The sequence below is a fragment of the Lutra lutra genome, chromosome 18 (genome assembly GCF_902655055.1).
Source record: "Lutra lutra chromosome 18, mLutLut1.2, whole genome shotgun sequence".
NCBI classification, from domain to species: domain Eukaryota; kingdom Metazoa; phylum Chordata; class Mammalia; order Carnivora; family Mustelidae; genus Lutra; species Lutra lutra.
Window position 1 is genome coordinate 16,255,190 of NC_062295.1, and position 25,858 is coordinate 16,281,047.

Here is a 25,858-nt window from a genome sequence, read left to right on the forward strand (position 1 = left end):
ATTGAGGCAATTTTAATAATCCCATTACCAAACACCCTTCCCTACACATCCTTTAGTGTTGTGACCATTAAGGTCCCCAGAAAGACTTCACAGTCACTTGGGATGTGCAGAAGCAGATCAAATGGATATTTTATTCCAGTGCAAAGGCCCCCATTCAGACAGTCTGGGAAACATGATAAACTAGGGGTTAGGTCACCTAGAACATGAAAAAAGGACCTATTAGGAAGAGTTTGGGTAGGAAAACAAAGCAATAGAAAATGCTTTTGTTTGCTGCTGACTTATCTGATAACCAGCCTAGGGATGGGGGTGGATTTGGATGGGGTCTTCGGCAGGCCAAAGGTCACACAACTCTGCTAGTGATCCAGGGGAGCTAGGGAAAACACACCTCAGTTTCCCCATCTGTAAGTTGGGAAGGTTGGACTAGATGATTCTTAATGACCCTCTCAACACTGATACTTTGGTGGACATCTATAGATTTGCCTATCCAATACCCATTTCTCCTTCTTTTTGCTAAGAGACCCCTTCCCTTCTATTAGTTCATGTGGTCAGGTGGGCTGAGTCTATTCTTGACTTCAAGGGGGAGTGTGTGACCCAGGCCTGGATAATAGGGACATCAGATTCTCCTGGATGATATTTCTTTGGGATAGGCAAATGGCACTGGCCTAGGCCAGAGTGATCCATCTCATTTAGCCAAAATGTTAGGCACAGAAATGGGCACACGACCTCCAGGGTCCCCTGAGTCTCAGTTCTGGGATAATCTCCATTTCTGCTAGGGTTGCTAAAGAGGATAGCCAGGGGGAACACTTACTTAGTAATGGAACCAACACTGAAGAAAACAGAGCTAAGGGATGGCGAGAGCAAAACTGGGTCCTGTGGACACTTGGAGACCTGGATACAGCTGTAGCTTATGATCTGTTACATGTGTTCTTCTTAAATACTAGAGACAATACATTCCACTCCTCTTTCATTCATTCTGCCTAAGGTAGTTTGCGTTGTGGTTGCTACCACTTGTGACCAAAGGAGTCTTGACCAATATAGAAGCTCCACTGTTTCTTGAGATTTAAATTATAAAAAGCCAGAAATGAAAGTCTACATAATGTATGATTCCATTTATGTGAAATGTCCAGAGGAGGCAAGTCCATAAAGATAGAAAGTAGATCAGTGGTTGGCAGGGGCTGGGAAGAAGGGAGAAAGGGGAGTGGCTGCTATTGAGTACCAGGGTTCTTTTTGGGAGTGCTGAAAATGTTTTGGAATTAGAGAGTCTTGATGGTTGCTCCCTGTAAACATGCTAAAAAGCACTGAATTGTGTACTTTACACTGGTATAAGAATTGTATGCTAATTTAAAAAATAGAAATAAATTTAATTATAGTCATTGAAACTCCCCCAGGGAGTGAATGGAAGCAGATTCTCCCCTCACTTTCTTTGCCATGAAACACAGAAATGACCAAAGCAAGAACAGCAGAATTTGAAATGCTTTATTTTAAGGAATTACAAAATGCAGTGAAATTACAGGGGAAAGGGAGTATTACTATAAACAGGTGTAACAGAAGAAATGGCCACCTAGTTTTGCTACACACACAAATGGGGATCTCATTATTTAAGGTAAGATATGATAAGCTCAAAACTATAGCTCACTAGGCATGGGGCTCCATCATTTGATCTAGAAATCGCAAGACAGCTGGTAACAACATCCCTTGAGCCGTAGCTTCTACCTCAATGGAAAGTTCCTTTGTTTTATTTACCAGATGACCAGGAATCATACACTAGCTTGGCTGCAACCATGTCTTCCACCGCCATTCCTGGAATGGACAGAAATGTGGTTCATTTTTTGTCAGAACAACTTTTCCTGTCACAGCCCAGGCCCTGTGACTGGCAGTTTCCCAAGACATTGTCCATGCTACTAATGCCTGTCGGGGGAAACACGGACTGATATCCAGAGGTGAGCTTAGGCTTGGGAGGTCTGTGAGGGGATGGAGGGTGGGGGAGGGGGGAGGGGTCAGGGAAAAGATGCTAAGTAAGCAATGCCCACTAAACACATTTTAAGGGTCCTTCCAAGTTGAGTTCAGGGGCCAGACAACTTTCTATAAGGGTCCAGATGGTACATGTGTAGGCTTTGCAGGCCCTATGGTGTCTTGGAATGAAGTCTACCATTGTACTGCAAAAGCAGTCCTACAGGAAAGGTAAACAAATGAGCCTGGCCATGTTCCAATAACATTTTCTTTATGAACACTGAAGTTTGAATTTCATATAATTTTCATCTATCATAAAATAGTCTTCTTCCTTTATTTTTTTTTTCCCCAGTCATTTCATTAGAAACCTTTCCCAGTTTGAAGGCAGGATAAAAACAGGTGATGGGCTTGGTATGGCCCACAGGCTATCGTTTGTGGACCCTTGGTCTAGTCCAATCCCTGCATCCTTCAGCAACTCCACTTGTCTTGCTATTTTGGATACATAACTTCAGCTCAAGTGGGTATATGTTCTCAAAGGACAGGGGCTGATTTTTATAAATTTTCATAGCTACCCCTGCCCCCAGTACAGATTCTAATACAAAATAGGTGTTTAATATGCACCTGCTAGATGAAAAGATGTGCCAATAAATCAATCCCCAAAGTAAGAAAACAAGCATTGCTCAAAAACGGTAGAGCAGGGGATCAGTCTGGATCAATCTAATCAACTGGATCAGTCTAATGTTTTTGAACCAGGCACTGGGTAACCAGGCTCTGCCCCTGGCCAGAGCACTCTTAATGTTCTGCCAAGCATTAAAGCTTTGGGTGCTTGGGGCACCTGGGTGGCTCAGTGGGTTAAGCCTCTGCCTTCGGCTCAGGTCATGATCTCAGGGTCCTGGGATCGAGCCCCGCATTGGGCTCTCTGCTCAGCGGGGAGCCTGCTTCCTCCTCTCTCTCTGCCTGCCTCTCTGCCTAATTGTGATCTCTCTCTGTGACAAATAAATAAATAAAATCTTAAAAAAAAAAAAGCTTTGGGTGCTTGATACTAGGAAATAGGGGAGATCTTGAGAGATGGCAGATGGCATCCCTGAGGGGCTCAGGGCAGCAACTACTTATCAAACGATTTGGGAGTCTTTCAGTATTTTAGGTGTATCAGCAAATTATCAGCTCTGTTACTATGTGTGTCCATTTCCTTAGGTCTGGTGGGGTGGAGTTGCTGCACTGAGGGGCAGACTGGCCACTGGGAGCCTGCCCTTGGTTGGGCTTCTGCCTGCACAACTCTGGTGGTAATGAGGCTCCCCATGGAAGCCCTTCTCCAGTCAGCAAGCAGGAGGGTAGGAGGGGAAGGGAAAAAAGGGGTCTCAGGTTATACTTCCTGCGTGGGTCTCTTCCGGTGGGTCTCCCTATTTCTCTTAAGCTCTTTGTCTTGTAACAACTTTATCCCCCACCCACACCTCTGATGGATACTTTCTTCTGACTTTCATCTATTTTATTATTATTATTTTGGTTTTATTTAAATTTAAGGTAGTTAACACCTAGTGTATTATAAACTTCAGGAGCAGAGTTTAGTGATTCATCAGTTGTGTATAACACCCTGTGCTCATTACCTCTCATGTCCTCCTTAATGCCCATCACCCAGTTACCCCATCTCCCCACCCCCCACCCCTCCAGCAACCCTCAATTTGTTTCTTATGATTAAGAGTCTCATGGTTTGTCTCCCTCTCTGTTTTTAATCTTATTTGATTTTTTGGACTTTCATTTAGATCTAAGTGTAAATGATTTACTGCTGACACTTGCTATGTGCAAATCGTTGTACATACACATCACTGAATTCTCATAAACACTAGAAGTAACAAGCAGTGAAGAGACCGTGGCTCAGACAGGTGAGGTGAGGTCCCTTGCCCAAGGACGCATGTCCAGGGAGTGGCAGAAAAGGGAAGCCAGCCCAGGACCACCCAGTTTCAGAGTTCCTGGGCTTACCTACTATTCTAAGACATGTAAATAATTGACCCAAGTGATGGATTTTGTAACTCAGCTGTTGAGTCAGGTGACTCATTCCTCTTTCCACCAGTGGGCAAATTTGCATTGTGCTCTGGTTGGATATATGCCCTGGGAGCTAGAGTCCTTACCCAAAGACTTGAACACCGTGGTCTTGTCACAGAGTGCTGGCTTCACTCCCTTCACCACTTCTCCCAGCTCAGCAAAGATCTCGGCCTGGGAAACAAACACACACTGACCTAGGCCATGGAGCCAATGTCCACTCCAGCAACATTCTGAGGGAGTACAGGGAGGGCAGCCACCACTGGGTAAGGGAGAAACTTGACAAAAAGACCATATGTAAACTGGCTTTCCCCATTAAAAAAATAAATAAGCATTGGGGCGCCTGGGTGGCTCAGTGGGTTAAGCCGCTGCCTTCGGCTCAGGTCATGATCTCAGGGTCCTGGGATCGAGCCCCGCATCGGGCCCTCTGCTCAGCAGGGAGCCTGCTTCCTCCTCTCTCTCTGCCTGCCTCTCTGCCTGCTTGTGATCTCTGTCTGTCAAATAAATAAATAAATAAAATCTTTAAAAAAAAATAAACATATATCATAAGTAAGCATATGTATGCTTATTTAATTTTAAAAAATAATAAATATATATTTAATATTAATAAATAAAAATAAATGTATACATTTAAATAATATATTTAAATATATAAATATATTAAAATAATAAATATATATAATAAATATATAAATATATACTTAATATATATGAATAACATTTCTATATATTTAAATAATATATATATTTAAATATATATATAAATATACTATTTGCGTAGCATCTGTCTTTGCGATACCATGAATGTAGAGATGTAAGTTTGTGGCTGGGGGAATGTCTGGCCAAGACAGTATGTCAGTGAGGAAATCAGCATGTTCTTATCTGAACACTCATTTCGGCAGCCCTCTTCTTGCTCCTATGCTCTGTTTACAAAAGAATGAGGCCAGAAAGTGGCCAACCCCAGTCCTGTGTTGTTGGCCACACTGGGAGGGTTTCCAGGCACTTATCTCCCAATCTTACCACCTTAGAGGACAACTCAGTCTGATGGAAAAAATCTGTCAAGCTGCTCTCTCCAGGCAAAGGGGACGGGAAAACACATGTCAACACCATAATGGCCACATTACCCTAGACTGGGATTAGCAAGGGTTGAGAGATGTTTTAGGAGCTGCCAATTTTTCCCCCTCCCCAACCCCCAAAAGAGGTGGGGGTGACTGAGGTTTGGAGCAGTCCAAATGGAAGGGGAGGTTAATGGAACCCTGGGATCCCACTGAGGCCCGCTGGACAGCAGCCCCCCAGGAGGAGGGGCTCACCCCCGACAAGAGGACATCTCCGGACTCTTTCAAGGCAGCCTCATGGGAGTCCACGTAAAGCACAGCCTGTTTCATCAGCTCATCATCCAGCTCTCTCCAGTCGGGTCTGCTGGCTCCAATGGCTAAGAGACAGCAAAACAGACTGTGAGCCCAGAAACAGTGACAAAGGACACTACACGTGCCAAAGAACGGAAGAAGGGCGGGGGGAAAGGAGGTGACCTAGGACACATGAGAACCTTCAGATTTGAGGTGCCACCTTTCCCAATGCCAACCCCTCCCGATCAGCAAGAATGAACACTCATCAGTAAGAACGCCTGTCTTTTTTTTTCTTTCTTTCTTTCATTTCATATCGTGATCTTTCTAAAAGATTTTGAAGCAACTTGAATAAATGAATGCATTTATTGGTTGCCTCCTAGCCGTGGGATGTTTCACACATATTATTTATAGTCCTCACAAGTACGCTTCGTGTCGGATTCTCACTTAAAAGATGCACACACAGAAGTTCAAAGAAGTTAAGGTGCCCGCCACAGTTCTGTCTCTGATAAGTGCACCTAACGACTCAGAAGGACCATGCATTCCATGCCTCTTCCGTTTATCCGGGGCAGCGACTTCTGGACCAAAACCCTCAAACAGAGACATCACCCATCGCTTATCCACACCCCATTCTCCTCCGTCTTCTGCCGATCTGCTTCCTCCTGAGTCATTCTCATTCCTCACCCCTAATCATTTCTCTCTTAACTATGACAAAAGAGCCCAGCACCAGGGTCACAGAGAAGGCCTGATAAAGAGGAAACTGGCTCCATCCTGGCCCTGAGATTTCATGTCCTTTGCAGAGAGCCCAGGATTTTAATGAGGAATCCAAGGAATCATGCCTCCTGGCAGATAAGACAATGCAGAGGCCACCACCAAATGCCCGCGGGGCTGGTCAGAGGGACCGCACTGGAAATGGTGGGGACCTAAGTTCACAGAAGAAAGCCGGCCCATGTAAATAGGGCAAGCATCCTTCTGCTCAAGCTAATTGAGGCCATGTGAGAAAGCAGGGCTGCCATTAGTCTCCCCTTCCTCCTTTTTCTCCCCGCTTTTTTCTTAAAAGAGAAGCAGGAAATCTATTTGCATGTGTTATTTCTTGATTTTTAGAGCATGCTATGGTCCAAACAAAACACATCTGCTGGCTGGAACCAGCCCATAGCCAACTAGTCTTTGGAAACCACTACAAAGCCTCACGCCAACATATTATGTGCCTTCTCACACTGCGTCCAGTTTTCTCTATTTGCTCCCGCTCCTGCTGGTGTCCCTCCCTCTAATTTTCAAAGAGAGTGGTATAAAAATGTCCTTGAAGGTCATTTGTGTGAGGAGTTCTACAGAACAAAAAGCACAAACCAAATGAAGCTTGTAAATAAATCATAAGCTGGTGGGAAAAACCCTGGTTTCTCAAGCCATCCCTTCTCGTGGCACTTGTGTCTCCCCCCAACCCTCCCCTGCCCCAATTCTTCTGAGCAGGGCGAGTTCTCAAAGGGCTGTGTGAGGCAGGCCACTTGGGCAGATGGAGGTGGGCCAGGCAGCAAAGGGAGGGGCCTGACTTAGACTGGACCCTGGCCTTGCTTCAGTGAAGCCAGAATGGGTGAGGGTCAGACCCTGGTGGGGGAGGGGTGCAGTGGTGTGGGGACAGGATGAGCGAAATGCAGGCGAGGGTGGAATTGGGCCTATCTCTTAGCCAAGCTGCAAAATAAGTAAAATCTGTTGCTGGTGTTTCCCTGTCAACTGCACTGGTAACATATTCGTCTGAAGTATATGTGATGCCTCTGTAAACACACAAACCAATTTTGTCTTTAGGCTAGGGACGCAGAAGAGATGCCTTGACTCACAATTGAGGCAGCCCTTCCTGGAGATTCACAGTGTAAGAGAGATTCCCTGTTGCTGGCACTGAAAATGGAGCATCCACATTACAGGGAACGTGGGCGGCCTCTAGAAGCTGAGATTCGCCCCCAGGAAATCAGCACTCTTGTCCTACCTGAGCCTGGAACAGGGGTCTGGCCTCTAGATGAGACCAAAGCTTAGACAACACCTTGATTTCCCCCTTGTGTGAGCAGAGGACCCAGCTGACCCCTGCCCAGCCTTCCGAAACCACAGAAACTGCAAGGTAATAAGTACACGCTGTTTTAGGCTGGGGGAAGAAAAAAATCACTTCCATTTTGTTTAAGATTCAGCTCTTGTCCATTTCACCAAGAATGAGTTTCTTGTGATTTCTGATGACCTTCCAGAAAAGGGGCTACTGTCCATAAAGCCAGGACTCACCCATCTCTTGTCTACTTATTCCCTGAAGCCATGTCCTAACACCAGTCCCACATGGCCTGAGACCTTCACTTCACTTTGGCCCGTTCCTCAGACGTACCATACTTTTGTCTTCTCCAAAGAAATTAATCTTTAGCTGGAACCATCTATTTGTTTCATCTGTTTGTTTATCTGTTTGTTATCTATGCCCCCTCCCTAGAATGCAAGCGCCAGGAAGGGAGTGACCTTGAGTGTGGCTTATTCTGGCCTGCCCGGCATCTAGAACAGTGCCTGGCACACTGTAGGCACTCAATACACATTAGGGATAGAATGCGTAATCTTGGCTCCTGCCTGCTCGTCTGCCAGTGCGTACAGAAATCTCAGCTTCTGAGTTCACACCATGTGCTTGTCACTAAAACAGAAAGCCAATAACATGTTTAAATCCCTAGTACTTGCCTCCCTATGCACAGACTCAGTCTTCTTAGTGGAAGATAATATAGAACATAATTTAAGAGCATAGGCTCTGAGGGTAGATCGCCCCAGTTCAAATCCCAGCTCTACAACTAAGAACCTCTGACGACTTGGGGCAAGTTATTTAATCTCTCCATGCCTTGGTTTACCCACCTATAAAGTGAGGGTCATGATAATAACAGCTCCTACTTCAGAGGATTGTTGTAAGGACTGAATGATAGAATACAAATAAGGAATTTAGAAAAGCAACTACAATAATAAGTGTTCAACGAGACCAGCTCTTGCTAGGACCTCCAGGGCCATTTGAGAAACTTTAGAAGCCCCAGGAACTCTTATGTTTGGAGTCCCACCCATTCCAGCACACATGCTAATGAGCACCCATAAGTCACAAGGAATGTCTTTTGTGCTGTAGTAAAAAAGACTTTTTTTTGGGGGGGGGGGGACAGGGGATAATTCTAAGTATTGTTAAGAAAGAATGACTCATGTGGCTTTTGTGATTTAAATTTCATTGCATTTATGAACTTAGCTGTGTCTGACCACCTGCCATAATGTTACCTTTTATAGAACTTTAATTAAATTTGTTATAAGTTTCAGGCTTGTGACTTTTGTTTCATATTTTTGAGCAAATATTGTTTTTCGGGGCTCCCATGTTTCTGAAGACCTTAAAAGGCTTGGTCATTCTGCATGAGTAAAAGAGCTCTGCAGATGCAGCCGCTCAGTCCAGCCTAAGGGACAACTCTGGTCACCACCTACCCACGCTCACGGAGCCACTCTACTTACCATTGATGTGAGCCCCGGGCTTCACCCATTCACCAAACAAAATGGGCTCTGTTGCCATGGTGACTGTGATGATCACATCTGCTCCTGTCACAGCTTCCTGCACCGATGAACAGACCTCTACCTCTCCTTGAACCGTGTCCGCAAACTTCTCTGCATTTTCTTTGGTGCGGTTCCATATCCTCACCTTCATTGGGGGGTAACAAGAGCGACACCGGTGTCATGATTGTTTGGCTGTTTAAGTTTCATCCAGCCCAGGAGTACCGGGGAAAGATGAGCCTCTCTAGGGTAAGGGCTTTGGTTATTTAAATCATCTCCTACGGAGAAAGAACATTTGACCAAGGGCACAGCATTGATTGTGGCAGGCACCTGACCAAATATTTGAAAATGACCTTTCTCTACTCCTTTCTCCTTGTAAGAAGCAGGGACAGTCTTTCAGTTCTAGCCAGGGATACCCAGCCTCTGTAGCTTAATAGCTATATAACCTAATAATTAGCGGAGCAAATTCTGGAGCTAGGAAGGCTTGGAATCAATCCTCACTCTGTCCCATACTGCTCACTCCTGAAATGACTCAACCTCATGCAGCCCAAGTTTTCAGGTCTACGAAACGCACATAATCGGGCACGGTCAGCATCCAATTCCCACCTTGTGTTTGAGACTGTAAAGGAGTCAGAGCAGATGCAGGCTTCAAAGACAGCACCGTGTGTGGAATAACTTGATCTCTGAAGGGGAGGTAGGGGATTGAAAACAAGAAGGGTTTGAGCAGTGAGGAGTGCAGGGGATGAAAATGTCAGGAGTAGTGGCTAGTTAGAGTCCTGGCAGATGCTGGCAGGAGCTGGGTCATTCGCCTCACCAGGTGGTGGGGACTTGCTGGCTCGCTTAGCGGACTTCCAAGGGAGGAGTGGGAGTTGTCGACCCTCAACAGAAAATAAGGCCTAAAGAATCCCCCATAAGGAAGAGTAAGAAATACAGAAGTAAATGTTATGCCTAAGTTCATCAACCAAGGTAAAAAAGAATACAGTATACCCTATCAAAGGAGAATGGTTACCCACAGCACCCTTCTTGATAAAAAATGATGCAATTGGATATAAAAAATGGGTAACCTGCAAAGTGATGATGTTAGCACATTTCATGAAAAGATAGGATATACAACTGGGTATATCTAACATGATGGACACTACTTTATGAAAAACTAAAGAGAGGACTGGAAAGTGGTAACTGCTTATCTTTGAAAACAGGTAAAAGGCATTTTTCTTTGTTCTTCCTTACAGTCGATATTTGCCAAAGCAGGGGTATTATTTTTATCATTAAAAAGTCGTATTTTAAGGAATGCCTGGGTGGTTCAATCCACTGAGGGCCGACTCTTGATTTCAGCTCAGGTCACGATCTCAGGGTTGTGGGATCAAGCCCTGCCTAGGGAATCCTTGCTCAGTGGGGAGTCTGTTTGCTTGATTCTCTCTCTCCCTTTGCCCCTCCCTTGCCCATGTTTTTTTTCTCTCTCTCTCTCAAATGAGTAAATAAGTCATTTTTTTTTAATTTTTTTATTTATTTGACAGAGATCACAAGTGGGCGGAGAGGCAGGCAGAGAGAGAGAGAGGAGGAAGCAGGCTCCCTGCAGAGCAGAGAGCCCGATGCGGGACTCGATCCCAGGACCCTGAGATCATGACCTGAGCTGAAGGCAGAGGCTTAACCACTGAGCCACCCAGGTGCCCTCATTTTTTTTTTTTAATGTCATATTGGGGCACCTGGGTGGCTCAATCTGTTAAGCATCTGCCTTTGGCTCAGGTCCTGATTCCAGGATTCTCGGATGGAGCCCTGCTTAGGGAGTCCTTGCTCAGTGGGGAGTCTGCTTCTCCCTCTTCATCTGCCCCTCCTCCTACCTGTGCTTGCTCGCTTTCTCAAATAAATAAAATCTTAAGAAATAAAAAAATTTTTTTAAATGCCATATTTTAAATCTGCCCTACCCCTCTCACACACGTGCAAAAAATAAAAGCATAAAATGTTCCCGTAAGAAGTGGGAGGCATGACTGGGGCAAAGGCGGACCAGCATTGGGGCTGTGGAGGCAGGGTGCTGTGGTCTCTTGCCTTCTAGGCCTCGTTCCCAGTTTGTGTGTCCATAGCCATGAATGCCTAAAAAATCCCAGAGTCTCCTTAGAGAAGTACAGAGAGGGACAGAAAGGAAAACTGAATGTATACAATGGATATAACACAATCTTTTAACCAAGTGGGCTTGCTGCGTCCTCTGGCATACCCTAGGAATGGGAAACTGGAGACAGGTGATTCAGATCTCTTTGCCTCCAATGGGACTTCTGGGCAAGTCATTAAAAGAGATCAGACTTGACCTATTTCAGAATAGCCCACGTAGCAGTGAAGGAGTAGAGATAAAGGCCCCAACTGCTCCCTCCCCTCTTCTCCCTCAAGCTTCCTGGACTTACCTCCTTAAAGGAGAACTGCTCTGTGAAGACCTCGTAGTGGCTGTAGGCCTGGACTCCAGCCCCAAGGATGCACAACACTTTACTGCTGGGTGGTTTCAAAAACTATGGGAGAGAAACGATGTGAAAGTCAAGGAAGAAATAGCGGCCAGATGAAGAACAGATACAGTTTGAACATCAGGTGCCTTCTGCCCTATCTTCATTCTCCCTCACTATCTCTTGGGCACTGAAGGAGATGGCATTTTGTGTTTCAGTTTCCCCTCTGTGGAGTGTAGAAAGGAGGAAGGAGCCTTCACTGAGCACCCAATGCTTTATCCTCCTGATCTCATTTAGTCCAGCCAAGGACCCCATGAGCTAGGCACTCCTACTTTTATCTTCCTCTTCTAAATAAAGAAATCGGGGTCTGGAGAGGTTAAGGAACTTGCTCAGAGTCCTACAACTATGAAATGGCACCCTGAGGCTCCAAAACCACATCTTTGATTCTCCAAAACCCACATTTTTTCTCCTGGGCTGCCCTGTCTTGGGGACATGAGAAGCCACACCTACTTCTCAGAGCCCCAAGTTACTTTGAAGAGCTACCTAGAATCCATGACTCAGCCTCCATGTAGAGCCAGCCTCTGTGGCACATGCTCTGATGTATGTGTGTCCATGTTTGGGAGTGGGATTTATGATCACCCCCCATCAAGTGTCACCTCTCCGGTGAAGTCATTCTGACCTCCCTGGGAGAAGTTACCACTTCACAATGCTTATTTGTTTATAGAGTCATTTTCTTGTCCTGGTCTGTGAGCCCATGAGGACAGAGATGGTCTTACGTGCACAGATTTAGCACATACCTACAACTATGCGTAAGAAATCAAGTGAGGTTGTTAAACCTCAGCACTACTGACATTTAGGCTGGATAATTCCCGGTTGGCTGGGGTGGAGGGCTGGGTTGTCCCATGCTTTACAGGTTGTTCAGCAGCTTCCCTGACTATGCATTAGATGCAGTATCCCCTACCTCCCCTAGTTGTAACAACCAAAAATGTCTCCCACTCCTCAATGTCCTTGGGGCCAGAGAAAAATCATTCTGTGTTGAGAACTACTGGCATAGAGGATATCACTTGCTCCTCAAACCATCTGTATTAAGCAATACCCTCTTTTGCTGTTTCTCTATCTCATGAGTAAAATTTTTGTAAAATTTAGTAAAATTCCTTGGGCCTGCTCTTTCTTACAACGTTAATTATAGCATTTCTGGAATGTAATCTTAAAAGTGAAAGTCTCTTGAATTATTAATTACTAGCAAAACGGAGTCTCAGAAATACTAGCAGATGTTCATCTCTCCTATAGCTGCAGAAGGGGAGATACCATTTTGTGCCATAAAATAGCATTCAAAGTATCTGACTTGAAACGTTTTCAGAATTACAATATTCACAGAACCCCTCAATCTTATGCTCTTACGCAACGAGGAGAATTAGCTGATTTTTCCTTAACTAAATCAATCGTTTTTTTCTGTTCTCAGTTAATATGAATCTATTCCAAGAAGTATGCATGGGTTTCAGAAATTGTTGTAGTGTCCTGTAAAAGTAACCTTCAACTTCTGAAACTAAACTTTAATTCTGATTGTTGTCTTGATAATTTGTTGCCTTGGTAATAATGTTACAATTGACATCCCTTTCCCTAAATAGTATAACTTTTGTAAGATTTATTTTTTAAAAAAGAAGAGGATTAGTGGTATTTCATTCTTTTACCATAGCATGCAGATAATAAAAAACATGTATATGAATCTGGTAGGTTTCCTATGGTAGAGTTTGAAAGTGTGTGTTTCATTGGCATCTGCTAATGAATAGCACTGTGTCTGTCTAGCCTTCCCATCTCTCCAACCCCCACTTAAGACATGCTCCCCTGCACTTCCTGTCCTTCAGCCACACCAGCGTCTTTGCAGACTCCCAAGCACATGTGCTTCCATCAACAATAGGATCTTTGCACAGATTTTCTTCTTCATGGAATACTTTCCTTTCTGTCCCTTACGAGTAATTCCTACTAAACTTCAAATTTCTGCTCAGATATCCTTTATACAGGAAAAGCCTTCCCAAATTCGACAGGCCCTCTGTTGTACTCTCTCACAGCATTTCTTCTCTTGTATTCAATGTATTTGTCAGGGTTGTGATTTTACATTTGTTGATATGATCTTTGGGTTAATATCTGTTTCCCCAAATGGACTATGTGTTCCATGATGGCAGGTACTGTTTAGCTCACCATTTTATGCTCTATACTGAGCACTGGGCCTGGACCCTGGTGGGCACTCAAATATTTGTTGAATAGATGCATGCCAGGGATAAACCCTGATATATACTGTCATCTTGAGAAAGCACGTCAGAGTACTCAACTCAGGTTATGTGCAACCCATATGCAAAGAAGTTACAGTGACTGTTAGGCCCGAAAACTTCCCATACATCTCATCCTCCCTAAAGCCCTAAGTGAAAGAGAAGCAGAAAAGAAAACATTCTCTGTTCCAAGGCAAAAAGTATAATAGACCCTTTGTTCTTTATTGAAATAACCCATCTGTATCCCTGGGCATAAAGCTGTGACATTTCAGCCTAAGTTCTTTTTTTTTTTTTTTAAGATTTTATTTATTTATTTGACAGAGAGAGATCATAAGTAGATGGAGAGGCAGGCAGAGAGAGAGAGAGAGGGAAGCAGGCTCCCTGCCGAGCAGAGAGCCCGATGCGGGACTCGATCCCAGGACCCTGAGACCCTGACCTGAGCTGAAGGCAGCAGCTTAACCCACTGAGCCACCCAGGTGCCCTCAGCCTAAGTTCTGAGCATCAACTCAATGATTCTCAACTCTTGTGGGAGTGCAGATTTTTATCAATGCAAAAAAGCACAGTATAACTGGATGCTGCAAGAGTTTGGTTTCCACAGGGTGCCTGGGTGGCTCAGTTGGTTAAGCATCTGCCTCCAGTTCAGGTTATGATCCTGGAGTCCTGGGACTGAGACCCATGCTGGGCTCCCTGTTCAGTAGGGAGCCTGCTTCCCCTATTGCTCCTTACCCTGTTCATGCTCTCTCTCTCAATTATATAAAAAATCTTACAAAAAAAAAAAAAAAAGAGTCTGGTTTCCAAAGCTGGTTGATCATCAGAATTAATCTGAGACTATTGAAAAAAATAACTATTTTCTTGGGCCCCGCTCTTAGTGATTTCAGATCTGTGGTTTGGGGAATCTGAATTTTTTTTTTTAAAGATTTTATTTATTTATTTGACAGAGAGAGGTCACAAGTGGGCAGAGAGGCAGGCGGGGATGGGGGGTGGGGGGGGAGCAGTCTCCCCGCTGAGCAGAGAGCATGATGTGGGCCTAGATCCCAGGACCCTGAGATCATGACCTGAGCTGAAGGCAGAGGCTTAACCCACTAAGCCACCCAGGCTCCCGGGGATCTGAATTTTTAAAAATATTCCCCAGGTGATGCTGCTGCATAGTTTGGGATGAAAACTGCTGACCTGGGCCAAGAAGACAAGGTGGCCTCGGAAGACCCCGCAGCTACGCGGCATCAGGAAGCCCTAGCCTCCATCTCCTCCCACATCAAATAAGCCAATAATATCTTCTTTGCTTTCCTCACAGAAACCCAAAGATACTTCAAGACAGTGGGTTGGAAATTATTTTGACAAGACCTTCACACACAAATGTAAGGCAGTATTGTACCAGTGAACATACATGTGTTCCTCAGAGTCCCTTGATCATTTCAGTCTGAGTTAGGTCTGGAGATAATTCAAAAAACCAGTTCGTCCAGCTGTGTTCTGTAGTCTGCCCCCTTCCTACATGATTACCAGATTAATCCTCACATTCTTCCCCCCTCATCCTGTGTTTAAAAAATCTTAACCATCTCACGATCTGAACACCTGGTGTCTGCTGCTCCCCACATCCCACACTTCCTTTATGCTCAGGCGTCATAAACTAGCGTCAGCAGACCTTGTACTTCTCCATTTCATGTGAAGACACCCGATTTTCCAAGGCTCCTCTTCTTAACCCTAACCTAACCTCTAAAAATACTGTTTTTCTTGTAGGATGACCTGACACTGCTTGGGAACATCATTGCTTTCCCTTCTGCCTGGAGAGTGTCCCCCTCCCCTCTTCACTCACTTGCTTCCTTCAGTCTCTACTCAAATGTCACCTTCTGGGAGGGGTGAGGTCCTCCCTGGATAATTTGGGAAGTCACCACTCCCAATTGAGAATATTCTCAATTCTGCTTTATTTTGTCCAGCACACTGTTTTCTGCTGGAAGTAGGTTTTTTTTTTTAAAGATTTTATTTATTTATTTGTCATAGAGAGAGAAGCGAGAGTGAGCACAGGCAGACAGAGTGGCAGGCAGAGGCAGAGGGAGAAGCAGGCTCGCTGCCAAGCAAGGAGCCCAATGTGGGACTCGATCCCAGGACGCCGGGATCATGACCTGAGCCGAAGGCAGCTGCTTAACCAACTGAGCCACCCAGGCGTCCCTGTTTTGTTTTTTTTTAAAGGTAAATCCTAGTATATTATAGTATATATATAATATAGTATAGTATAAAATATAGTATAGTATATTATTAAACTCAAAAGGGATTTGTTGTTGGTTAATTATTTCCTTGGCGAATCAAACTTTTCACCTTGGGGCGCCTGGGTGGCTCAGTGGGTTAAGCCGCTGCCTTCGGCTCAGGTCATGATCTCAGGGTCCTGGGATCGGGGCCCGCATCGGGCTCTCTGCTCAGCGGGGAGCCTGCTTCCCTCTCTCTCTCTGCCTGCCTCTCTGTCTACTTCTGATCTCTCTCTGTCAAATAAATAAATAAATAAAATCTTTTAAAAAAAAAACAAAAAACTTTTCACCTTGTTTATTGTCTAACCAACTGTGCCTGTTTTGCACATTGCCATATTTAGAACAGTGCCCGATACATGGTAGGATCTGAGACAGTACTAGCTAAATGAATACATGAGTTTGCTCAGATCTCTTCAGCTCCCCCTCGGCTTCTTGGCTTTGACCTGTGGGGCAACCACACTGATTTACCAGGAGCAGTGTGGGATGGGGGCCACAAAGCAGTCCTGGAGTCATAAAAGTCAAATATTAAATTCTTGCTCTGCCACTTAGTAGCTGTGCAATCTTGGGCAACTCACCTAACCTCTCTGAAACACATTCACTAAATCTGGCAAATGAAGATAATCATATCTACTTTGCAAGGCTGATGTGAAGATTGGGAATAATGTATGTAGAGTACCTAGAATCCAGTAGTGCTCATTAAATGGTAGCTAATAATTTTGTGAATCACTGTGTTCACCTGATGTCCCATACTTGGCATTTGGAGTTCCAGCTGTGTCCAAAGGAATACCAAAATAAGTTCCTCACATTTCCCTTAGGCTTTCAAGCTGGAGACACCCAACCTGACTCTCCAGCAAACCTTAACAGTACAGCCTGGCACTAGTCTTACCTTGGTGGCAATGGCAGAAACTGCAGCTGTTCTCTTTGCAGTTATGATGTTTCCATCCATGACCTTGGAGGAAAGGAGAGACAGTGAGCAAGGGGCACTCCTCACCAGAACTTAAGCAGAGAGAAGCAGCTCAAAATGAGCAGCCCTAGGAAGCATCATACTATCCTATAGAGAGCACAGGCTTGCTATCAGATTTGGATCAAATTCTTCCACTTAATGAGAAACGCAACTTTGAAGAAATATCTATCTCTAAGGACCATTTTCCTCACCTGTAAAAACAAAGAAATAATGCCAACCATTCAGAGGATCTTTATGAGGCTTAAAAGCAGTCACAGAAATGTGAACATCTCATACACGATGAGCCCTCAAGAATTGCCCATTTTCTTTTCTTGCCCTGGGTTTCTCAAAGCATCAAGTGAAGGAGGAATCTGAGGAATTAGAGTAAGTCATCTGACATCTGTTCAAGGGCCATGAAATTCCATCTCAGTGGCTCTCCACTCCTGCCACACATGTGGGGAGCTTTGTGAAGTTACAGAAGCCCAGACACTTTAACTACTCTGTATCTCTAAGGGAGGGACACAGACATCCTTGTTTTCAAAAGCTCCCCAGGTGATTCTGAATTACATCTTGCTAAAAATAATCACCATCCTTTGCACTATCTTCCTGTTTTTATGTTAGCCATCTTGGTTGAAATTTACCAGGTAGCACCAGTGTTCTCATATTTACAGAAAAGGAAGTGAATCACTTACTACTGAACAGATTCAGGAAGGATCTAAGGTCTTGTCATTTCGTTAAAAGCCCGAAGTGGTCCCACTTTGCTAGGGAACCACCACGGGCAGGTAGTATGAATGTCATCTCCTTTGAATGAGTGTAGGTTGGGAAGAGCTAGTCTTTCCAGAGGAGTAATGTACAGCCAGGTTCCTGTACTCAGGGAGCCTGAAATTCAGGGGAGGAGGATTTAAGATCCAGAGGAGGTTTGGGTGGAATAAAGGAGACTGTCCCTGGTAACAACTCAACTGCCTGGTCTCAGACCTAGCTTGCAGGGGAGAGGGCACAGAGCACATGAGTATAGAGTACAAGTCCCATGATCATACAGGTCTAGCAATGACTCCCTGGGCCTTTCACAAACCAGCTGTGTGACCTCAAGCAAAGTGGCTCAACTACTTTGAGCCTCAGGGACTCCAACAGAAATTGGGAGGGGGGGATGTGAATTAAAAACTCCCGGGCCTCCTGGGTGGCTCAGACGGCTAAGCGTCTGCCTTTGGCTCAGGTCATGATCTCAGGGTCCTGGGATCAAGCCCTGCATCGAGCTCTCTGCTCAGCAGGAAGCCTGCTTCCCCCTCTCTCAGCCTGCCTCTCTGCCTACTTGTGATTTCTCTCTCTCTCTGTCAAATAAGTAAATAGAATCTTTAAAAAAAAAAAAACAAAACTCTCCGCATATTAAGTCACTGGGAGAAGGCATCTTGTGACAGTGCTCCATTTAATAGGGAATATATCATTACGGGTGCCTGGGTGGCTCAGTGGGTTAAGCCTCTGCCTTCAGCTCAGGTCATGATCTCAGGGTCCTGGGATTGAACCCCGCATCAGGCTCTCTGCTCAGCAGGGAGCCTGCTTCCCCCTCTCTCTCTGCCTGCCTCTCTGCCTACTCGTGATCTCTCTCTCTGTCAAATAAATAAATAAAATCTTAAAAAAACCCCTCCCATCGAGGAATATTGTCATAACTGAGATCAATTTCTCTTCCTTAGCACATGGTAAGCTCTCATTAAATGGCAGTTAGAAAGGCAGGAGACACAGTCTCCAGAGGATATGGACCATGTACTTACACTGAACAGGTCTGAAGTATAGTTATGTAAATCTGGGTAAGATGGGCATCGTTGCTCTATGACTCAGTTTCCTCATCTGTAAAATGGGGGCAAATACTACTACTTACCTCACAGAGTGGTTCTAAGTATTGAGGGAGTTAATACAGGTAAAGCGTTCAGAACCATGCCTAGCCAATACAAAGTGCTCAGTGAAAGGACTACTGCTCTATTTTGATGCTATCATGAAACGTTAAAACAGGTTACTGTGTATCTCTCAGAAAAGACTCCCCAGGATTACAGGACACCAGTTTTCTTCCACATTACAGAGGTTCACTAAATAAATGTTTCCTTGGCTACTGAGTTTGATTAAACTGTATATTGGAATAACTTGTATAGGACAAGAGCTTCTACAGGAATGAGGAGATTGTTACTTCCACACTGTTTGTCACACATTTGAAGCAACAGTGGGCTCTGGTGCTGGGCTATATGCATCTTCAGGCAGGCCTAGAAACAGACACACGGTCACAGGTAATCTTCACCATGGCTATTATCCAGAGACATCATCATCGCTCAGACAGGGGCACGTGTGGTCACAATCAAAACTCCCCGCAGCTCACTCAGAGAACTAATTTCGGAGGCTAGCACTGGGCCCAGGGGCCCCACCTCACCCCAGGGCAGGGAGTTTGCTCACCGCCAGAAGGGAGCCATTGCTGGGCTCAAAGAGCAGCACAGTGGCCTGGTGGGAGGGGACCGTGGAGGCGGTGCTGTGGCCCTCGTAGAAGGTGACCAGCTTGGTGGTCAGGGCATCCTCTGCAGCACTGTAGGCGGGCATGACCCCCAGGAAACTACAAAGAGAGAGGGAGTGAGTAGCTTCAATCCCTTCTTACCAAGACTGGGGGTGTCCTATCAAGTCCCCATATACCTTCCTTTCTCTTTCCTCAGTCACTGCCCTACTGTCCTCCGTTACCCCCATTCCTCTGTCCTGCCTTTAGGCAGTACATAGAGTACATTCAACAGTACAGAGCCATCTAGATGAGAAAAACCATTCCAGTTCTGCCACTACCTACCTATGCTACCTTGGGTAAGTCACTTCACTTCTCTGAGTCTCAATTGTCCCCATCAGTAAAATATTATCAATACCTACCTATATGGATAATGTGTTGAATTTAACAAGATAAATCCCTGTAAAGCGTCCCCTTGACCGGTGGCTAGCGCCAATATTATGTGGCAGCTGTTACCAGCAATGATTAGGCAAGCCCTCTCTTCCTTTCTCCCGCTGCTCCCTTCGCTCGCCTCCCGTTCCACCTTTCCAGTTTCTCCAGCCCTTAACCCCGGCCTTCCTCACTCACCCCCTGTGCTTGGCCACCGGCACCACGGTGCGCACCGGCTGCATAACTCCTCCGTCGGGGCCGCTGGAGAAGTTGGCCAGAGCCGCCTCCAGCGGCGGGATGAGGAGGCTGGAGCTGCGGAGGTGCTTTTGCACCTCGGCTGCGCTCAAGAACGCTGGCGCCCGGCTCATCTTGCCACCGACCTCTTAATTTCAGCTAGGGTGAAGCGCTGGGTGTTCCCAGGGGCTGCGCCCTATATAAGCGCACAGCGCCTCGGTGCCGCCTACTGGTCACCACCCAGCTTCAGGGGCGGAGCAATGCTGGTCTACGCCCACGCCCCCCCCCCCCCCGCCCCCAACCCGCACCGGCCTCGGTTGGTTGAGCTGGGTCCCCTCCCGCTACGGATTCCCCAGGATCGCAGTTCAGGCGGTGGGTTGGTAGTTAGTATTCTTCGGTCCGCTTTCACAATTCCTGTGGTTAGCTGTAGTCACGTTACTTGCAAAGGGCTTAGGCACCCCCCATCCCTCCGCCTCCCACCTCCACCAGTCGTCCCCTCCCGGAAAGAGGAGGCAGGGGAGATGGAGGGCATTAAATGGTGGTGAGGCTCCCTTTTTCTTAAATTATTATCTGCTGTTAGGAGATCTTAGATCAAAGGAGATGGTTATTTAAAAAAAATTCATTTCTTTTCAGTTCTGCCCCTACCTGGAGTCCCTTATCTCAACCTCCCTCCTACTCCCACTCCCACCTCCAGATCCCACACCATTGATTGCTTTAAGTGCACCATTTTCTTTTAGGCTAACTCAACTAACCTTCACGTTTTTAAAAGGGGAAAGTTTCCAGGACAAGATGTAACGGCCTCAGTCACACAAAGAGCCAAAATGCCTAAGAATGCTTATGACGACTTAGGTATTTTCTTCAAGGAGCTTGTTCTAGAGAGGAGGAAATAAGACAGTGGGTGCACAGGAAGGAAACCACCAATATGGGGCACTAAATACTAGCTGTCCAATCAGTGATAGGAAAAATAAATGTTTGATAATTCAAAGAAAAGCGATAATTTTGACGTTGATTGCTTAAAGGTTTTATGAAGAACGGGGAACAAATCAAATAAAATTAATGGTAACAGCAGCAACAGATGATAACAGGGACAGGTTACTAATCTTTATTATGTACCAAGTACTGTACCATGCATTTTATGGGCATCATCTCATTGAATTATCCAACAACCTCTGTGATAGGTAGGTAGGTGTTTTTAGCTGTGCTGTGTATTTGAGGCTCTGAGAGGTGAAGGGCTTCACCCAAGGTCACCCAACATATCAGGAGGGATTAGATCAGTTGGGATCTGTCAGTCTCTAGAACTCTACTCCTAATGGTTAAGCTACACTGGCAGAAAGAGAGACAGGGGGCACTTCAGGCTAGGTGAAACCTACGGGTGGAAGGAATATTGTCTAGTCTTTGGAAACAGTGTCTTGCCGGACAGAACTGGGTTGGAACAGGGTGTGTGTATTGGGGTGGGAGCTGATGTCTGGGGAGCACCAGAAGATAAAACTAGGAAAGCTTCTTGAAGCCTTCCTAGAAGGCTAAGAAGTGTGATTCTTTGAAAAGAAATAACACACTCCAAAAAGCTGACAGTTTAAAAAGATGATTCTTGCACCAATGTATGGGATGAAACAGAGGACTAAAAGTGTATTCTGGGAGACAGATCAGGAGGTTGGAGTGCTTGTGTTGTCACTCCTCTAATATTTGGGTTGGGAGCTGTATAGGACATTTTTCAGGAAATGGTCACATTGCAATAAAAGACAGTGTATGGAGGAAGTGTCAAAATATTTATCAAAGAAATAAACTGTATATCATATACTTAGCACAGGTCTTGGCACAATAAATTATATGTCATATACTTAGCACAGGTCTTGGAATTACAGAAACGTTTATGGGCCATTACTTGTGCTGTTGTTATTATGTCATATTCGTTGGGTTTAAAAAATATAGAAGCATAGGGGTGCCTGGGTGGCTCAGTCTGTTAAGCATCTGCCTTCAGCTCCCGTCATGATCCCGGGGCCCTAGGATGGAGCCCCACATTGGGCTCTCTGCTGAGCGGGAAGCCTGCTTCTGCCTCTCCCTCTGCATGCTGCTCTCCCTGCTTGTGCTCTCTCATACTCTCTCAAATACATAAATTAAATTTTAAAAAAATATATAGAGGTATAAAGAAAATAAAGAGTTCGGCCTCTTATTCTTGAGGGGAAAAGAAGCAAAACCAAATACTCACTAACTCAAATGATTTTCCTTACAAAGCTTTGGTTATCATCACCCAGGTCCTCAGTAAAGTAGTGCTGAGAAAATTGGTCATGATTGAATTAATTCTGTTGTGGCCAGTGACACAGAGTAGTTACTAGTCCCAATACTCCAGAAACTTTTCTTTTCTTTTTTTTTTTTTACAAAGATTTTATTTATTTATTTATTTATTTGAGAGAGTGCAAGAGAGAAAGAGAGAGCACACAAGCAGAGGCTGAGCTCCCATTGAGCAAGGAGCCAGTGTGGGGCTCCATCCCAGGACCCTGGGATCATGACCTGAGCCAAATGTAGATGCTTAACCAACTGAGACACCCAAGTGCTCCAACTTCCTATGAAATATATAGGTATAAAATAATTTCACTCATGTCCTATTGGAGCTATATTCCTCTGGTGTTTAAATTCTACTAGGTTGTGTGTTTTAGTAAAGTACTTTAAATAACTATTTGTATCCCTTGTTTCACGAATTAAGCAATATTCGACTATTTGTAACCCTTGAAAGTTTGGAGCTGGAAGAACTGTTAGAAAATATTTCTTGAGCCGAAGTCAGACACTTAACTGACTGAGCCACCCAGGCACCCCTCCAGAACCTTTTCAAAATGAAAGTTATGCAATATCTCTGGCTGGGATCAGGAGTTGTACCACCTGGCAGGTAGAAGGGAATTTTTAGGTGACCACATATACCAGAAGTCCAACTGCCAAGTTCTGTGGAGGCTCGAACACCTCATGATGTCTCTTTTATCATTCACTTAATATATTTTGTTAAAAATGAAAATACCCTCTTTAGCTTTAGTAAGAGCAAAATTAGCACACGATTTAATGTGCTGTTTTAATTATTTTTAATTTGCATCAAAATAAATGCATAACTATTTAAAAGACAGGGTCTGGGAATTATCTAAAATCATCTTCTTTACATGCCTTTGGGTAAGGTCACCCAGGTCCTTAGTAAAATTTTAGTTGTCAGACATGAAGGTCTGGTTTGACCACCTTTGGAAGAAGTCCTCATAAAAATGTAGGGCAGCCTTCTTCCTCCTACGCAGACTGCTGGTAGCAGCAGTGGTTTTAGGGAGGCTGGTTGGCTCTGAATTCCAGGTGCCCAGCACAAGTTTGATGTCCAGTTATAGAGCATGATCCAGAATCTGCATTAGAAACTGGTTTTGCAGGTATGGACTGAAAGTAGACCATCCAATTGTACAACAAACACCCACTTGCCCCAAATGTTCCAGAGAGAGAGAGGGGTCACTGAAGTACCAGTGTCCTGTCACTTGGCTGAGGCTGTGGGGGATACAGCATGCTTTTGGGTGACATAGAAATAAACACACTTTTATGCCTACTTTAGAAAGAGCTTTCATCTGAAATGGTTGTTACAAGTTTTATATACATTTTGGGATTTATGAAAGTGGTTACTATCGACCCTTGAACAACATGGCAGTTAGGAGTACCAATATACCCCCTCAAAAATCTACACATATCTTTTGACTCCCAAAAGCATAACTACTGTTGGCCAGAAGCCTTATCAATAACGTAACATACCCATGAACATATAGTTTGTGTTTTGTATTGTATACTGTATTCTTCAGCTAGAGAAAAGAAAATGTTAGTAAGAAAATCATAAGGAAGAGAAAATACACTTACAATACTGCACTGTATTTATTAAAAGAATCTGAAGTGGACCTGTGTACTTGAAACGTGTATTGCTTAAGCACCAACTACATAATGTTTTCCTAGTTTAACTCATTGATGTGATCCATTGTAATAGATGTCCTCATATCCCAATTTGTTTCTAAAGTTTTTATTGGCATTTTAATGCCTTTTTCTAATGAAATCTCCACCAAATCACTTGCAGGTAGAGGGTTAGGAGCTTCTTGATTAGTGATTCTCAAGAAAGGGCTCTGAGGTTAGCTAGTGTGGATTTGGATCCTGCTTCTACCACTTGTGCATTCTGCAGGTACAAGAGACTTCACCACCTTGACCCTGTTTCTTTAACTGTAAAATCAGATAATATTACTAGAACCAAGAATTGTCATGAGGCATAAATGAAATAATTTTGTTGTGTTTAGCAGGTTGGTGTTTTATTAACAAGTATTATATTAGTATTATTTGCTGTTATTGATTTTTTACTTTATTATTATTAAAATGATTATTCTTAGTAATAATGACTTATTAGAAAGAATATTAATAAACTTATTAGTAATGTAGGGGCCGGTAAATAGGTCACAGGTGTAACTCTCCCTTCCCTATCCTCCCCTGAGGCTTTGTCCTGGGACAGGGCAAACCTGCTTCTGGAATTCCGGAAGTTCCCTGCTATCCCCTTCGACTGCCTGTCCCCCCGCAACCCTGCCCCTTGCACTTTAGATTTTCTGCCGCTACGATACTGAAGGTGACAGCAGGGCAGAGCTGTCACTAGGATGAGGAGAACACAGTTGCTAAGGTAATCACTTTCAGCGCCAAATTAAAGGGACATATTGAGAACTCAAAATACACAGTACTGAAGATTTTAAAAAAACTGTTTTAAGGGACGCCTGGGAGGCTCAGCTGGTTAAGCGTCTGCCTTCTGCTGGGGTCATGATCCTGAGGTCTAGGTATCCAGTCATGCAGTGGGAGCCTTGTTGGGCTGGGAGTCTGCTTCTCCCTCTGCCTGCTTCTTCCCTGCTTGTACACGCTCTCTCTTGGGCACACACTCTCTCTCTGGCAAATAAATAATTAAAATTAAAAAAAAATCCTTCTAAATGATGCAATGTTGAAAAAAATTAAAACACCAAAAAATGCATGATGAAGACAGTATTAAAATTTTAAATAAAAACAGGGTCAGGATTCCTGATTTTTCCCTTTTGCTTTAGCCTCCCATGTAGCACTTCATGGCACTTTAAAAAAATTTTTTTAATTTATTTTTTATTTTTTTTATAAACATATAATGTATTTTTATCCCCAGGGGTACAGGTCTGTGAATTGCCAGGTTTACACACTTCATAGCACTCACCATAGCACATACCCTCCCCAATGTCCATAACCTCACCCCCCTCTTCCGGCCCCCCTCCCCCCAGCAACCCTCAGTTTTGTGTGTGTGTGTGAGATTAAGAGTTACTTATGGTTTGTCTCCCTCCCGATCCCATCTTGTTTCATTTATTCTTCTCCTACCACCTAACCCCCCATGTTGTATCTCCACTTCCTCATATCAGGGAGACCATATGATAGTTGTCTTTCTCCGATTGACTTATCTCACTAAGCATGATACCCTCTAGTTCCATCCACGTCATCGCAAATGGCAAGATTTCATTTCTTTTGATGGCTGCATAGTATTCACTTAATGGCACTTTTTAAATATATATATTTTTAAAGATTTTATTTATTTATTTGACAGAGATCACAAGTAGGCAGAGAAGCAGTCAGAGAGAGGGGGAAGCAGGCTCTCCGAGGAGCAGAGGGCCCATGTGGGGCTAGATCCCAGGACCCTGAGATCATGACCTGAGCTGAAGACAGCAGCTTAACCCACTGAGCTATGCAGGCGCCCCTTTCATGGCACTTTTATATTTAATTTCTTTATTAGGAAATTAAAAATTAATTAAAAAATTTATCTCCAATACTGAGTTGGCATCCCCTTCTGTGCCGCAGCCAAGGCGAGTACCTTATGCCCCTCCTAATCTCTGTAGAGAGTTGCCGAACTGTGGGGTGGGCGGGAAGGAGGAAGCAGTGAAAGAGTGTTGCGAAATCCGGACGCGGGTCGACCTTCTGCGGGTTGGATGAGCGGTGAGAAGGGACAGGCCCAGG

General features: G+C 44.5%; 1 protein-coding gene and 1 long non-coding RNA gene across 2 annotated transcripts; one reads left to right on the plus strand and one right to left on the minus strand.

The window, feature by feature from the left end:
• Positions 1-1,462: 1,462 nt before the first annotated feature.
• On the minus strand, positions 1,463-20,073 carry CRYM (crystallin mu). Its single transcript, XM_047714355.1, has 8 exons — positions 19,826-20,073; positions 19,168-19,321; positions 16,675-16,737; positions 11,252-11,353; positions 8,820-9,003; positions 5,298-5,419; positions 4,077-4,161; positions 1,463-1,800 (listed from the first exon to the last, which is right to left on the minus strand). The coding sequence occupies exons 1-8, from the start codon at positions 19,993-19,995 to the stop codon at positions 1,736-1,738; spliced, it is 945 nt and encodes a 314-aa protein (XP_047570311.1). The 5' UTR covers positions 19,996-20,073; the 3' UTR covers positions 1,463-1,735.
• Positions 1,807-14,165, plus strand: LOC125091003 (uncharacterized). Its single transcript, XR_007124545.1, has 4 exons — positions 1,807-1,940; positions 3,145-3,281; positions 7,131-7,959; positions 14,150-14,165. It is a non-coding gene; the product is annotated as an uncharacterized LOC125091003 (long non-coding RNA).
• Positions 20,074-25,858: the final 5,785 nt, after the last annotated feature.